Source organism: Balaenoptera borealis (assembly GCF_965194805.1).
Source record: "Balaenoptera borealis genome assembly, chromosome: 12".
Taxonomy (NCBI): Eukaryota; Metazoa; Chordata; class Mammalia; order Artiodactyla; family Balaenopteridae; genus Balaenoptera; species Balaenoptera borealis.
Genome location: NC_138869.1, coordinates 48657863 through 48674926, shown reverse-complemented (window position 1 = coordinate 48674926; position 17064 = coordinate 48657863). Strand labels below are relative to the sequence as shown.

The 17064-nt window shown below is 45.3% G+C and overlaps 2 protein-coding genes across 9 annotated transcripts in view; one reads left to right on the top strand and one right to left on the bottom strand.

The window, feature by feature from the left end:
* LOC309608508 (uncharacterized protein) overlaps positions 1-17064 on the top strand; it is a gene marked incomplete at its 5' end in the record, with an annotated part of 555765 nt that overhangs the window by 147577 nt on the left and 391124 nt on the right. The gene's annotated exons all lie outside the window — the stretch shown is intronic.
* The window catches only part of MYRIP (myosin VIIA and Rab interacting protein), a 223647-nt gene that overhangs the window by 22884 nt on the left and 183699 nt on the right, over positions 1-17064 (bottom strand). For 2 of the 3 annotated variants that reach the window (XM_082348456.1, XM_082348457.1), the window contains one exon: positions 13808-14047. In XM_082348456.1, coding sequence (XP_082204582.1) covers positions 13808-14047 — 240 coding nt within the window. Of the gene's footprint in view, positions 1-6872; positions 12186-13807; positions 14048-17064 lie in introns of those variants that run through there. The other variant, XM_082348458.1, reaches the window with a different exon arrangement.

Genomic DNA, 17064 nt, shown 5'->3' with positions numbered 1-17064 from the left:
GAGACCTGAAAGTGTGAAGAAAATCAGCTGACAGAATAGGGGCTGTTGCAGAACAGGAAGGTTGGCCACAAAGACACTCGTGGCCAAGGGCCCCACGGATGATGGAATGAAAATGGCCAGTGGACTCATGCAGTAACCAAATTCAACCTTCTAGTGATCAAAGAAACACAAATTAAACAACAAATTTATTAAGTGCCGGGTACATGCATGACTCCCTTTCAAAATGCCCAGCGTAGCCAGTGTGGCTTCTCCAGGGTGGAGGAGGAGCTTTCAGCTGTTGATACGCCCCGGGGATGTATTTGCTCTGACACACTGACACTCCTCGACCTCCCGACCACGCATGGTCACCACTGAGAGCCTGAGTGTCCACCTCTAGGGTCCGGTCTGTGTCACATCCCCTTGTGGAACATCAAATCCGTTATGTCAACTTTACAATCACCGGGCTGGAACCAAGAGTCCACGCTCAGGGTACAGAAGGTGATGAGAAACCTCCAGTGTTTCCTCCATCGCTCAGCAGTGAGGCAGAGAAACAAGCGTCAACCTCAACAAAGACTCAGCTTCCTGCCAGACTGTAACGAACAACAGGACCAATGCAGACCTTTAAGGAGGTGATGTACCCCTCCGAGGTGGGGGCCTGCCACAGTGGCCACATCAATGGACCTGAGAAAGAAGACCAGGTCAGGACCTACGTCAAAATCCCACCTGTATCTTTTCTCTTCTTTCTAGGGACTGCAGGGCAGAGCAGACTCCTTTACTTTTTGTCTCACTACCCACAAACTTGAGCCCGAGCAATCTCTCCATCCTGTAGCCATGCCCTTTCTCTTCCTATAAACACATGTTGCTAGAAACAAATTCTTCCTCCATTTACTCTTCCTTATAAACTGTTTTGCAAAGACATGCAGCATGCAAAGTGTTGCCAGGGGGAGATTCTGAGTCCCTAGAATTCAAAAGAAGAAAATATTTCCATCCTAAACACTAGATATACCTGCTTATTTGCAATCCTCGCAAATTCTCCCGATAATTTTCCAGTGTCGTCATTCATTTCAAAGCTTTGTGTTGGACAAAGAAATGCAAACTCATTTCAAGCTGGAATAAGCGGGACTGCTGCTTACCAGAATGGCTCAAGCTTGTGAACATGTGAGCAGCAGGGGCTCATTAGCTGCCTGGCTTAATAGGAAGAGAACACAGTGGAATAACAGAGGCCTGATCCCAGACCCCTCTCTACCCTTGGGCATGTGCATGCACATGTGTCTGCCAGTCTCAGCGGTGCCAAAACAGATTCAGTATCTGGCTATGTGTGATGAACCAGGGCTGTGACAGAGGCCTGGGGTATCTATTTATGTGACTTGATATAAGTCTTGATATGACAGAACCTGATACAATGTGGGATAAAGCTTTGAGGATTAAATGATGTGTACAGGTTTCTGGGGCAGAAGAGGGAATTTCCCAGTTCCACCTCGGGGATTGTTCTGACACCTATAATAAGACCTAAACAGATAGAAGCTGAAGGGACGTTGACATTAGGGTTTTTGTGAGATTTAGAAGCAGGCAGTATGCTTTGAGGTCCATGGGTCAATCTATGAAGCAGGGAGGGCAGTGGCGAGGGGACGGCCACATCAGCAGGGTCTTGCAAAGGGCCTCCTTACCCATTGGGCTCAGCAGGCGTGGAGCCTAGGGCCCACCATTCTTTTAGGGGGGTCCATGAAAATGTCTTAATTTCTTTTAAAATCATAAGGAAAAATGAACTATTAGGTCCGGGCACATGTTTTAATACATAATATTAATCTTTATACCAACACAATTGTAAAAAACGATTTTAAATGTTTTTTTGTGGAGGAAAGGGTCCACAAAGGCAAAAGTGCTTGGGCCCACAAAAGTCATAAATTGGCCCTGGTCTTGCTGATCTGGAGCCTCTATGGAGAAGGCACCTGGGCAGGGCTGGTTCCTAGGGTGGATCTGGGCAGCAGCCGCCTGGTGAAGGCCCTGAGCAGGCCCCTATAAGAGGGCTGGTTGTGAACATGTGGGAGGTCTTTCCCCTAGATTCCCCCAGATAATGGAGGGAGACGGTGGGGGTGGGTGGATGCTCTGGTGTTGTGGTTTCCTAGTGGGGACGGATGCTAAGGTGTCCTCCTCATTGTACACACCAGATCATGAGGGTTGGGAAATTCAGGTTACTCTGTGTAGATTTTGGGGAAATAACTTAATCTCTCTGAGCCTCAGCTATGAAATGGAGGTAACACCATCTAGCTCAAGGGGTTGTTGAGAAGATGAAATTAGTCAGCATATGCCAAGTGTCCACAGTGTTTGGGTCCAGAGCTGTCCACCTGTCCTCAAAACTCTCCCACCTGCCCTACTGGCTCAAGATGGGCACATTACTGGTGATGGCCAGTAGCTTAGACACCTTTTATTATGTACTGTGTTCTATTTTTTTTTTTTTTCTTTTTGGCCGTGTTGGGTCTTCGTTGCTGCATGCGGGCTTTCTCTAGTTGCGGCGAGCGGGGGCTACTCTTCGTTGTGGTGCGCAGGCTTCTTATTGCGGTGGCTTCTCTTGTTGCGGAGCACGGGCTCTAGGGGGCACGGGCTTCAGTAGTTGCAGCGTGTGGGCTCAGTAGCTATGGCTAGCATGAGCTCAGTTGCTCCGCGGCATGTGGGATCTTTCTGGACCAGGGATCGAACCCGTGTCCCCTGCGTTGGCAGGCAGATTCTTAACCACTGCACCACCAGGGAAGTCCTGTACTGTGTTCTTGAAACAACTTTCCTTGACTACTTGGTGTTTTGAAGAATGCTTTTTACTATTTTTTAACCAAAAAAAAAAAGTTAAACTTTGCTGCTGTTTCCCAGTTTTTTTCTCTTGCTAAGTAAGAATATTAAAAAAAAAAAGCCACCATGGTCTACTACTGTCCGGCTTCACCATAATGTCATAAAGAAGGGATGCCTTAACACCAAAAATGGAAGACACAATATCAGAATACAGAATGGTTTGTCCTGAGAAATGACAGTAAACAACCTGACACTGACACTCAGACAGGCACGCACGCACGCAGGACCCTCCGTTTCCCAGTAGGGAGCATACTGAACCATACATACTGATGGGCAACAAAAATAAGGTATGCCATTGCCTAGCTGGGCAACCGAACAAGCCAGGCCCTCAAACATCATCTACCATTTCCCATCATCACTAATTTAATTCAAGCCTTCAGGAAGCATCTGCTCTATGTCCGGCACTGCACTGGGCCCTGCAGGGGATGCAAAGTGAGTAAGCCTGGGTCTCTGTCCTCAGAGAGCAGAGACAGGAGAAGGGCAGGAAGACCCAGGTAGCAGAAAACAGGTCCTGCCCTGCACTGGGAGCCACAGGCTGTGGACCTGCAGAGGGGCAAGCAGGTTCCGTTAATGTGTGACTTTGGGGTCAGTCTGGAAGCACAGGAAACAGAAAGAACTTTAACAGAGCCTTCTAAAGACATGTTGGCTCCCATGCAGGAATTACAGGCAGAGGAGAAAAGTCTTTCAATGTTCAAGTTGCGTAAAATGTGTACGGGGCCTCACCTTCTCTCCTGGGACACTTTGCTCCTGAGAGAGCCCTTTAGGGAGGAAGAGAGGAAGGAAGGAAGCCAGCTCAGTGTTAATGTGCGTCCTTCCTATGCCGGGTCTGACCCCAGGCTTCTCGTGATTTTGTGTAACCCTCATCACAACCTGACGTGGTGGCTGTTTTCATCCCATCTTGAGAGATGAAGAAACTGCGGCTCAAGGAAGAAGATGCACAGCTGAGATTTGAACCCAGAGACTTTGGTCTTCAAGGTCCACACTCCTTCCCACCTGCCACATCACCTCCTCCACCTGCATAATTCCTGGGACCCAATGGACTGCAGAAAGTGATGGAAGAACAGAATCTAACTGAATAATCAGATCCATGAACAACAGATCAGTGAGAGAAGGGCCTGTAGCCTCCACCAAGTGACATCAATCAGAACAAGCTCGTTGATTTGTACACCAATGACCAAGCCACACAACAGAGCTTGAGATCTCCCAAGCGACCAGCTCCTGTTCTGAGCCTTACTGAGCCTACCTGAGATGGAGCCGCCAAAAACAATCAGAGTGAACAAGAATGTGGTCTCTGAGGAAATCTGCTCTAAGTGTGATCCAGACTTCACAGCCCGCTCATTACTTTTCTGTCCCACATTACAGATGCTACCTTGGCTTTGTGAAATGCTTCTATCAAACCACCAGAGCAAGCAAGGAAATTTGTCCAAATGCCCTGATTTCATGTATTTTTTTCCTTCTCAAAGGTAAGAAAAGAAACTCCATATGTCCTCCTAAATAGTTGACAGAAATCTGCTAGAAAAATTCAATGCAAATATGTTTCAGTTCTCATGAAACATACGGCGCTCCGGCGAAGCCTCTACAACCCGTCAAAATACATTCTCCACGAACAGACTCACGTCCCCAACGACTGACTTGAAAGAAGGTGGCACAGAATTGTGGAAAGAAATTGGAGCATGAACCTAATAAATTAGCATATGTAATAAATTGAAACATGAAATGTAATGGAGATCAGAGAATGGACCTCTAGGAATGTTTGGGTTCTTAAATCATTTAGATTTTGATGGTCAAAGCCACCTATGAAAGAAATAAGATTTTTTAAAATTATGATAATTGAAATGAATTTTTTTTTTATTTATTTTATTTTTGGCTGAGTTGGGTCTTCGTTGCTGCATGCGCGCTTTGTCTAGTTGCGGCGAGCGGGGGCTACTCTTTGTTGAGGTGCGCAGGCTTCTCACCGCGGTGGCTTCTCTTTTTGCGGAGCATGGGCTCTAGGGGGCACGGGCTTCAGTAGTTGCAGCGTGTGGGCTCAGTAGCTGTGGTGCATGGGCTCAGTTGCTCTGCAGCATGTGGGATCTTCCCGGACCAGGGAATGAACCCGTGTCCCCTGCATTGGCAGGCAGATTCTTAACCACTGCGCCACCAGGGAAGCCCGAAATGAATTTTTTTAAATGTGCTATTTGCACATTTAGTTTAGTTCCAGAATTAAACCCACTGGTCTGTATATTTCCCCATGGTCATTTTCTTTCCTTTCCTTGGTGGAGTCCCTGTTGTTTGATGTAGGCACCTGAGCAAGGCCACTCCAGGACCTGGTGACGGTGAGAGAGGAGGGGAATGCTGGGGCCACTGCCTTTGACCATACCTGCCCGGGCAGGTGTAGGGCAGGCAGGACTTCCTGTCCTGGCAGAGGAGGTGATCATGGTTGTCAATCTCTTTTGCTTTCGCATACTGGCTGTTCCTCAGAAAATTATTTCCTGATACTCACTGGACACACTTCCCCACTGTTGGCGGTAACCAGGGCTCTGCCAGGGTACGTGCTCAGCTCTGTAGTAGCCCGATGACATAGGAAACCACCTTCCACGTTCACTTGGAAAGGAGGTAGCACATGGCAACCAGGGTGATCTTGATAAATGTAAGGCCCTCCTTGTTATGTCTCTGCTGAAACCTTTCCAGGTTCTTCCTATCTCACACAGAATAGAAGCCAAAGTTCTCTGCATGGCCCACACCGCTGGCTTGCTCTGGCCCCTCCCTCTCTCACTTCTCCAAGCCCTCTCCCCTTGGCCACATTGCCCCAGCTACCCTAGCTCTTTAAGCCGTTCCTTGAACTCGTCAAGGTCATTTCCACCTTAAGGCCTTGCATGTTTTTCTCTGCCTGGAAAGCCCTTCCTTTAGATCTTTGCCTGACTTTTCCCTTTGTGTCTTTCGGGTTTCAGTGGAAAACAGAGTTGGTCAGAAAAGTCTGGACCATCCATGACTCATACTCCTTCCAACTCCATCCATGAGTATCCTGCTGAATCTCCTTAGCACTGATCACTAAGAACCTCTTCCCCTGTATGTGTTTACATACTTATCAGCTGTTGCCCCCAACAGTGGGTAAATTCTACGAGAGCAGGGACCTTTTCTCTCTGGTTCCTACTGTATTACAGCTCTTAGAATAGTTCAACAATTATTTGTAACAAGGATTGAACAAGGATTCAAACTCCAGAACTTGTGCCACTACCTCTCATGGGAAGTTGGCATCTTTTCCTTATTGTCTCCTGTACGTATTGCTGGCCCTGCAAACCTTGGGGAGCCATTCATTCCTTTGTTGGAGAGAACATTAAGGACCTTCCTCTCTTGCCACATCCCTTCCCCCAAAAGAACAAGTGCACATACGTCTCAACACATTTATTAAAAATTGATCTCTTCCCAACCAGGGGTGAGAGGTGGGTGGTAATTATGAGATCAATTGTGAGTTAAATTAAGTATATTCTAGGGCATACTTCTGGAATATTTCATTGCATCCTTTATCAATATCTCACAAATTTAATTACTCTGCCTTTAAAACATGATGTACTATCTTAATAGATAGGTCCTCTTCATTTCTTTTATTCTTTCTAAGCATTTCTAAGTTATTCTTGACTTTATCAGGTGATTTTTTGAATCCTTTTGAAAAGTTAAAAAAACTTCTGGTTCAGATTTTGATTTAAATTACAGTAAATGTCTACCCTCATTTTGGAAGAATTCTTTACACTGTTTTTCCTACCAGCAAAACTGGTAGGTTTCTTAGAGATCTGCAGTTTTCTTGTTAAGCTTTAATTTCACATTTTTTGTTCCTATTATGGTTGGAATTAATTTCCATTTTATCTCCCCACTCCTCCAGTCTGGCTTGAGATTCATCTATATATTTTAGTTATGAAATGGGGAGTTCTAATGTAAATCCCAGAACCTACTGAGCTGTATTGTGTAATTGTGCCGAATGATATGGATTCATGAATAGACCTGCTACTACTAGACCTTTTCTTTGAATAGAATGAATTTTTATTTTGCATTTATTTGCATTCAAAGTTGCTGTATTCTTTTCTTTTTTTTTAAATTGAAGTTGATTTACGATGTTATGCTAGTTTCAGGTGTACAGCAAAGCGATTCAGTTTTATGTATCTATCTATATATTCTTTTCAGATTCTTTTCCCTTATAGGTTATTATAAGATATTGAATATAGTTCCCTGTGCTATACCATAGGTCTTTTATCTATTTTATATATAGTAGTGTGCATAGTTGCTGTATTCTTTTACAGGCTTTTTTTATCTCAGGTAAATGTTTGTGATCTCTGACCTTACCCTGGGGATCCTTTATATTTCTCCACACGTTTTTCTCTCATTCTATGCAATAGCTATTTCAAACCCGCTCCACAATCCTGACACTCAAATTTCACTATCCCCTCACTTTCAGAAGGCAAACTTGCCTTCTAGTTCAGAAAGCTAGAGATGTAACCAAGCAGGACCTTATGGGGCCTTTCCAGGACAGACCACCCCCTGCCCCCATGTCCTCTGCCTGCCTCTTGTTTGTAGAAAGACTTTAGCCTCCTAGGCCATCCCCGAGTTCCAAAGAATAAATTTAATAAATTTAGAAGTGAGAAAATGCAGAAACAAAGGAAAACAGTCAAGCAAGACAAAATAATAATAGTTTAGCCATTAAACAAAGTCAAATACCTTTAGTTCCTCTCAAGCGCTATAAGATAACATTCTGAGCCATATCCTTTGAGCTGTTTTGCAAATACTGAAACCCCCGCAGGTGGAAAACATTAACTGCATGCTGACCACCAGCATGTAGGCAGGCCCCAGACAGGTTGGAACCAGAAGGTTGATGATGTTGACTCCTCATTACCTCACTACCAACCAATCAGAATAATGTACACAAGCTGATCATGTGCCCTGCAACCCTCTCACTCACCCTATCTTTAAAAGTCTTTCCGTGAAAGCCATCAGGGGTTCCGGCCTCTTGAGCATTAGCCATCCCCAATCTTGCTTGGTGCCCTGCAATAAACACTACATTTTCTTTCACCACAACCCAGTGTCAGTAGATTGGCTTTACTGTGCCCAGGCGAGCAGACCCAAGTTTGGTTGGGTAACAGAGGGGCGGAGGGGGGTGAAGCATAGAACATAAAACAAACTCTCTTCATCTTCCTAAACATCAAATTTACCCACTTACTTGTATCTGGACTATTCTGTCTTTGCCATTCCTATGCCAATGCCCCATCTGTTTTCTGGACCTCATCCCCTCCATTTCCCCAAGAGCTCCTTATTGTTGGACACTTAGGTTGTTTCAAAGTTTTCCTAGTATAAAAATATAACACTTGATGAACTGCATTGTGATATACCCTTGGCTGCTTGTCCAGTTATTCCTTAGGATAAATGATTGAAAGCTTATTTGCTGGATCAAAGGGTATGCACACTTTGATTGCTTAGAGTTACCAAGTCACCAGTGTGCTAATATGTGCTACTTTGTGGGTATTAGACTGCCTATTTCCCTGAACTCTTACCAACATTGATTATCGTTCTTTTTAACCATCCAATTTGTTAGGCAAAGTGGCATTTCATTATTTCAATTTGCATTTTTATTGCTTGTGTGAACAAATGATAAACTTTGCCCTGTTCATGGCTGTCTTCCCAGTGCCTCAATGTGCTTTTGTTGAATGGAAAAAATGACTGTGCAAACCATATGCCAAGTTCTGGGCTAGGTGTTGTATTGAATACAGCTGAGATACAATTAAAGTTGAATATTTTTTCATATGCTTATTGGTCATTTACATTCTTCTTTTTGTTTTTGTTTTTGGTGAATTGTCTGCTTATGTAGACTGCCTTTTTATCTATTAGCATTATGAGTATATTAATTCTCGAGGGCTCAGTTCATCTTTTGCCTAGAGAAGAAGATGTCCTGTTGAAGCCCTCGTGATCCAGCAGAGAACCCAGAACTCTCTTCCCAGCCGTGCAGGCCCCTCCCCCAAACACACAGGACACAAGTGTGGGAATGAGTGACGCCAGTGACAACAGGAGTGAAATGAAACCTCACCTGTTCAAGCGCTGTGGATAAGAGCTGTAGCTCGACATGGACAGCTAAAGCTTCTCTTTTTTCCTAGCACAGCAGTTAAATAGAACGTTAGAAGAGGCAACAGGCATAAGGCCTACTGAGATCAGTGTAGCTTGTAAGATATAAATGGGGCGCCAACTGAAGATGGAGACATGCTTCTCAAATAAGATACTACCTGGGGTGAAAGACACTGAATCCTCATGTGGATGGTGAGTCATTTTACAAGGGTGAGACACACGTGGACAATACTTGATTTTATGTTAACACTGTGATATTGACAAAAAGTTTTTCACAAACACATTAAATTGCAGAAACCCACAGCTCTGGGTTTTCTCAGACAACAATCAATCTGTCTGCTTATCCATTGACCAGTACTGTGTTTCTATATGACTTGATGCTAGTAAATAGGGAGCAGCTGTGTGAAGATGCACAAATCTGTCTCTTATTTGAGGAGAAAGACATTTATTACTTTAGGGAAGTCTCAGTACTTTGAGGAGAATTATTCCATGAAACTATGAATATGGGAGATATCTGCTGGTCTGTGACTCCCTTGTGAAACTAAAACACAATGATTCAGCTACTTGTGATAATTAATAAACAAAGACACTTTGCTTTCAGGACATTGCATGTACAAATTTGACTATAATGCAAGAATTCACTAATATGGGCCTTCAACAAACACTCATGTTCCAAAAGCTTGACACATAGGACATCTTTTGTCATATAAATAGTGTCAAAAATGATACTAATATCAGGAAACAAAAACCTATTTAATGCCTTACATGTCTAGAACCATGGGATTTTGGAGCGAGCAGGGACCTTGGGGATCACTGCTCTAAGCTTGGGGAGATAGGGTTTTGTGGGAGATTCAGCCCCTGCATGTAGTCTCCAAAGTCAGGTCAGGAGTTCTTGACCTTTCTTTGCGTCCTTCTCTCAGGAATGCAGCACCTGCATATCCAGGGGCAGATGGTTCTAGGAACCACTTCAGCCAGGCCTTTCTTCCATAACCACTGGCACAGCCACCTGCCCAGTGGCAGAGGGGAAGCAAGTGCTTATTCCCGGGCTTGAAGGATCCCAAGGTTTGGAAGGTTGACCATGAGGTTCAATGGAACCAAGGTGACTTCAATTAAAAACATGGCCCTCTAGGAATCCAGGTTTCTGGACTGGCCCCAAGTTTTACAAGCTGGTTCTTCAGGTAGTTAAAATTCAGATGGCAGTGACCATCCTTGAATCATCATTGGGCCCCCAACACCCAGCCAAAGTGAGTCAACTGTAGGGACAAGTCTGCCTACAGCAAAGGGCTGACTCCCATCAAGAAACAGCATGTTTCTAAAATGGTTCTTCTTCTGCTGGACAAGATTGTGAAGCCCTAATTCCTACATGGGTTGTCATACCAAGGACACTGAACTGCCACTGATGTCCCTGTGTCTATGGGAATATGCACATTCCTCTGCCTTGGCTCCCAGAGAGAAGAACCTGCGATAGAGGCAGGAGGGATGGTGAAGTCTGGATAAAACTCTCTCTGTGTAAGGGATCCTCGTGGTCAGGCAGAGGCCATTAGCAGCCAGTTAGGCATTTGGATTTCTCCACTGCTTAGTCACAAATACTGCAGTGAGTGTTTGTGAACCGGGGACTCTGCGTGTTTTCCTGTTTGGTTACTGTCTTAGTCTGGTTTCCCTAGAAGCAGACCCTGAGACAGGGATTCGAGTGCATGGAGTTTATTTGGGAAGTGATCCCAGGAACCAGTGGAGGAGGGGGTGGGGCAAGGCAGGGAAGAGAAGGCAGCCTGATCCAGCTGGTCCTCACTGCGGGTGCCCAGAGCCAAATCTGCTGGGGAACTCGGGGCATCAATGGGTAGCACACACGCTGTGGGTCACCACCCCAATGGAGGCAAAGGAGTGGAGTATTTACACTCTACACATCAGTCACTGGTTAGGGCTGCTCCTGGGGAGGGGAGTGTTATTCTCTCACTCCCAGCCTGCCTTCTGCACAGGAAGAGGAGCTCCTGCTGTGTCGGGAGCCCCCAGGCAGATGGACCTTGGGCCAGTGTGCAGTAGCATGGTAAAGAGATAAGGCAAGCACGAACAGCTTCTGGAACAGTTTCTTTAGCCCAGATCCGCTCCCCAACCATGGCGTGTGTGTGTACATGTGTGAGTGCTGGACAAACTAGTTGTGGTCGGATTACAAGGGAAGTCATAGTTACTCTGATCCCGAAGATGGGAACCTGGGAGGTTCTGACGTGGTATTTTCCCCGTTACATTCTTCAGAGCATGGTGAAGCACCGAACGTGGCTACAGACCTCTGGCTTGACACTGCACGTGTGGACGGGACATAGGCACTAAGCTGTTCCCTCATTGCTAACACAGGGGCATTATTTCACGACAGTGAAGTTTCTTTTCCTTGAGGTTGTTAAAGGGGCTGTGAGGTTGTTAATATTTGCTGGGCTCTGGCTGTGTGCTACCTCTATGCTGCATAATTCAGTCCTCCCAACTCTATAAGGGGGTATGATTATCCCCATTTTACAGACAAGGCCAACATGTGTTTGTCCAATCAACAATGAAGACCTAGACTGGTTTTTAGGGATCGATATAAAAACAAGCCAGACTTGGGCTTGTCGACATGCTGGGAGCAAGTCCAAGGGCCGCAGGGCAGCTCCAGCTGCTGAGTAGAGAAAGGATTGGAGGGGCCAAGGAGGGCAGCTAGGGGGCGGGGTGTAGGAAGCAGGCAAGAAATGGCCTTGGCTTAGAACCAAAGTCCAAAGTTTGCAAACTGCATGGATGTGTTTCACAGTCACTCTAATCCTGAAGCCTATCTCTATACCCTTCTGCTTCTAAATAATCTTCCATAGATGAACGTATATTTCTGTTTTCCTTTAATCAGAGTAGCCATGCCTGATGGAGAAAGATGTATTGATTACCTCTTTTTGTTTGCTATCTGGGTTTTAATCCATTGATTCATGGTCGGCGGTGGGAAGGACTTAAACTTGGAGAAACTGACACATTTGGGAGTTTGAATAAAAGCACCTCCCCTAATTTCCTGCTCAGCGAGGGTGCAGGGCAGGATGGGGGCAGGATGGAGGGCTTGGCCAAAGCACCCAGGATTTTCCGCCTTTCCCTGTTCACATTCTGCCCAGAAGAGCACAGTACAGACGGATGGCTGTGCCTCCAGAAGGTGAGGCCTGCAGGCTGATGAGGGGCGGGTGTGCGTGGCTCGTCCCAGCCTGGCGTGCCGCTGGTACAGCATGAGCTTTTGGTGCCTTGGGACCACCAGGCAGCAAAGCCAGTAGGATGTGGAGCCGCTGTAAGAAATAATGTGATATTCTTCAGGTACCGTCTGGCTCTCAGCTCTAGCAGACAAATGTGACTGTAATGGGCCATTGGTTCAAGTAACAGAGAGGATCAGAGCCCATAACCATTGAAGAGGCAATGGGTCGGAGCCTGTATCCTGGGGAAGGGCTGCCTGTGAAGGCCAAGATCTGCTCTCCACCCACATACATGCTGGGGGAAAGAGATGTGCGCCATCCCCAGGCAAAGGACCCGGCAGGTTTATGAGTGAGGATTCAATGATTATGGAGGCCGGGATGGGAATGAATGCAAGGCAGAGTCTGAGGTGTTGGAAGGTTCAGGGCCTCAGCCATGGAGGACGGTCCCCACTTCCCTTGGGGCCTGCTCTGGACCACCTGTGGTCATTCCTGGGTTGGCCAGGCTCCTGCACAGTACCCCAGCTTGGCTGTTGAGCAGATGAAGGGGGCTCATTCACCATGCACGTGGGTTACCAGCAGCCTGTTAGCTTAGATAGCCTACTCTCAGAATAGGGAAAAAATTGATCCTAAGTACAAAGTCTAGATGTTACCAGGTAAGACCTTATCTGAGTTCCAGAAGAGGCAGCTTGTTGTAAAGGAAGGAGCCTGTGATTTGATGCCAAGCAGGTTTGTGATGCAGCCTCAGCTCTGAAACTTACTATCTGTGGGCCTTGGGTAAGTACCTTTGTGACTAGCCTCAGTTTCCTCATCTGCAACATGGGTCTGTGTCTGCCTCAAAGGTTTTATATTAAATGAACTAACATGTGCAAAGCACCAGGCATGTAGGAGACACTGAACAAATGCTAGCTTCTTCCCCTTCCACTGGAGGCAGCAGGGATATCCTGACCAGGGGGCCAAGTCTAGTGTGAACGTACTTGGTGGAGCTGTAGTGGGAACCCAGGCACGTGCTGGAGGACGGTGGGCAGAAAGGCTTTCTGCCAGAGGCAGGGTCTATTTTCTGTGCTTTTCACACAATGTCCCTTGGAACTCAGTGGCCAGCTTGGGGGAAGGAAGGGAGGACGGTGGGACTGAAGATCAGGTGGTTGGAGCTTTGGGGACCCTCAGAGCAGCAGTGCTTTTATCTGTTTAAAGCACTGGAATTCCATATAAGGTTTGTTTGAGAAAGCCTTCTGGCTAAGTCAAACAAGCCAAAATCTGAAAACTGCAGAGATAAATGATCCAGAAGGCCACTTTCAACACAAAGACTTTATACTATGAAATGAAGCGTCATCATTGGCTAAAAGAGGATTGGCTAGATGTTCTCAATCCACAGGAAACATTCCTTTGGGAGAGGGTGGGGCGGGAAATAACACAGTTCTTTACCAATGAGAGAGACCATGGGTACTACATTATAGACTCGAAATGTAAGGGTTGTCTTGATGAAGAATAGGAGATGAGAGGTCTTGGGAGACTTCCAAGGACACGCGGTGCTATTTTCCTGATTGAATAACTCAGCGTTAATCAAGCAGAGTTTTCTTGGGCTCTCCCAAGTGCATAGGGATGGGCATTTTAGAGAGTGCTCTTTGGGGTCCCAGCACATCTCTGCACAAATGCAGAACCTTCCCCCACACCCCAGCTGCAGAAACCAAGCCATCTGCAGGTGGTTTCACAGAGCTTACCTTCTTCAGCTCTTCCTGGACACTCTGGCTGTTGTCTTCAGAGGACAGACTTTCCTTCTGGTTCTCAGACTCTGTCTTGGGCTCGGACTCCTGATCCTCCCCAGAGGAAGTTTCCTTCTCACTCATTTTCATTGCCAACTCGTACAGCCTGTTTGTCCGTTTCTCTTCTGCAGCGTCTGTGCTGGCCTGTGGGTGCCGAGCCTCATTGCAGATGTCAGTCTTTGATAAATCACCCGACACCTAAATGAAAGCCAGAATCATGAGCTGAAGACTCTTCTGCTACAGTCATGTTGCTTGTTGTTCCCAATAATCCCTGAGTAAAGGACAATCCAGGAAAATGAAGCTCTTACCTGATCTGCTTTCCCTATGGATGGACTTATTATTTTTACTTCTTCAAACACATGCATCTTAACACTTTGTTAAAAATTTGGCAGGTGAGCACCTGTACTCAGAAAAGTGACTTCAGTGTTTTTCATTTGCAAAATACTTACTGAGTGCCCACTAGGGTCAGCACTGTGCTGGTGCTGAGGATGCAAAGCTGAGCAAACCCCCGCCCGCCCCCTAGTGGAGGAGACACTAAAACCCTGACAAGTGCCCAGAAGCAGTGGGTGGGGAGGGAGGCTCTGACAGCCCTCTAAGGGGCACCGGATGGCAGGGCTGGGGCTCAGGGAAAGCTTGCTTGTGGAGGTGGTGTTTGAGTGGAGATTCAAAGTGTAGCAGTTACCCAGCTAAAAGGGAGAGAGGAAAGAATGGTATTCTAGGCAAATCGCAGATTTTGAGATGGTGCAAGGTCCTTGCGCATACATAAGGAATACTATGTGCCCTTCCCTTGATAATTACACAATTACATCTCTGGCTCCTACTATCTCCGAAGCTCCCTCTATGAGTAGAGCCCTGGCCAGGCCTGGGGAAGTCCAGGAAGACATGACATTCTAACTCTCACTCTATTTTTCACCTTATATTAGACAGATATATATGGAATCTTAGCAAGATAACCCTCAAAGTACCATTAGGATCCACTGGACCTAATTTGTGGTATTTTTTGAATTTTATTTTATTTAATTTTTTATACAGTAGGTTCCTTTTTTTTTTACGTCTTTACTGGAGGATAATTGGTTAACAATGGTGTGTTAGTTTCTGCTTTATAACAAAGTGAATCAGCTATACATATACATATACTCCATATCTCCTCCCTCTTGCATCTCCCTCCCACTCTCCCTATCCCACCCCTCTAGGTGGTCACAAAGCACCGAGCTGATATCCCTGTGCTTAAAGCAGGTTCTTATTAGTTATCTATGTTATACATAATAGTGTATATATGTAAATCCCAATCTCCCAATTCATCACACCCCCCACCCCCCGCTTTCCCCCCTTGGTGTCCATACATTTTTTTCTCTACATCTGTGTCTCTCTTTCTGCCCTGCAAACCGGTTGACCTGTACCATTTTTCTAGATTCCACATATATGCGTTAATATACGATATTTGTTTTTCTCTTTCTGACTTCACTCTGTATGACAGTCTCTGGGTCCATCCACATCTTTACAAATGACCCAATTTCTTTCCTTTTTACTGCTGAGTAATATTCCATTGTATATATGTACCACATCTTCTTTATCCATTCGCCTGTCAATGGGCATTTAGGTTGCTTCCGTGTCCTGGCTATTGGAAATAGAGCTGCAATGAACATTGGGGTGCATGTGTCTTTTTGAATTATGGTTTTCTCAGGGTATATGCCCAGTAGTGGGATTGCTGGGTCATAAGGTAATTCTAGTTTTAGTTTTTTAAGAATCCTCCAGGGCTTCCCTGGTGGCGCAGTGGTTGAGAATCTGCCTGCCGATGCAGGGGACACGGGTTCGAGCCCTGGTCTGGGAAGATCCCACGTGCCGCGGAGCAACTGGGCCCGTGAGCCACAATTACTGAGCCTGCACGTCTGGAGCCTGTGCTCCGCAACAAGAGAGGCCGCGATAGTGAGAGGCCCGCGCACCGCGATGAAGAGTGGCCCCCACTTGCCACAACTAGAGAAAGCCCTCGCACAGAAACCAAGACCCAACACGGCCATAAATAAATAAATAAATTAAAAAAAAAAAAAAGAATCCTCCATACTGTTCTCCATAGTGGCTGTATCAATTTACATCACCACAAACAGTGCAAGAGGGTTCCCTTTTCTCCACACCCTCTCCAGCATTTTTTGTTTGTAGATTTTCTGATGATGCCCATTCTAACCAGTGTGAGGTGATACCTCATTGTAGTTTTGATTTGCATTTCTCTAATAATTAGTGACGTTGAGCAGCTTTTCATGTGCTTTTTGGCCATCTGTATGTCTTCTTTGGAGAAATGTCTATTTAGGTCTTCTGCCCATTTTTGGATTGGGTTGTTTGTTTTTTTAATATTGAACTGCATGAGCTGTTTATATATTTTGGAGATTAATCTTTTGTCTGTTGATTCGTTTGCAAATATTTTCTCCCATTCTGAGGGTTGTCTTTTTGTCTTGTTTATAGTTTCCTTTGCTGTGCAAAAGCTTTGAAGTTTCATTAGGTCCCATTTGTTTATTTTTGTTTTTATTTCCATTACTCTAGGAGGTGGGTCAAAAAAGATCTTGCTGTGATTTATGTCAAAGAGTGTTCTTCCTATGTCTTCCTCTAAGAGTTTTATAGTGTCCGGTCTTACATTTAGGTCTTTAATCCATTTTGAGTTTATTTTTGTGTAAGGTGTTAGGGAGTGTTCTAATTTCATTCTTTTACATGTACCTGTCCAGTTTTCCCAGCACCACTTATTGAAGAGACTGTCTTTTCTCCATTGTATATCCTCACCTCCTTTGTCATAGATTAGTTGACCATAGGTGCGTGGGTTTATCTCTGGGCTTTCTATCTTGTTCCATTGATCTATATTTCTGTTTTTGTGCCAGTACCATATTGTCTTGATTATTGTAGCTTTGTAGTATAGTCTGAAGTCAGGGAGTCTGATTCCTCCAGCTCTGTTTTTTTCCCTCCAGATTGTTTTGGCTATTTGGGGTCTTTCGTGTCTCCATACAAATTAAAAATATTTTGTTCTATTCTGTAAAAAATGCCATTGGTAATTTGATAGGGATTGCATTGAATCTGTAGATTGCTTTGGGTAATATAGTCATTTTCACAATACTGATTCTTCCAACCCAAGAACATGGTATATCTCTCCATCTGTTTGTTTCATCTTTGATTTCTTTCATCAGTGTCTTATAGTTTTCTGAGGACAGGTCTTTTGCCTCCTTAGGTAGGTT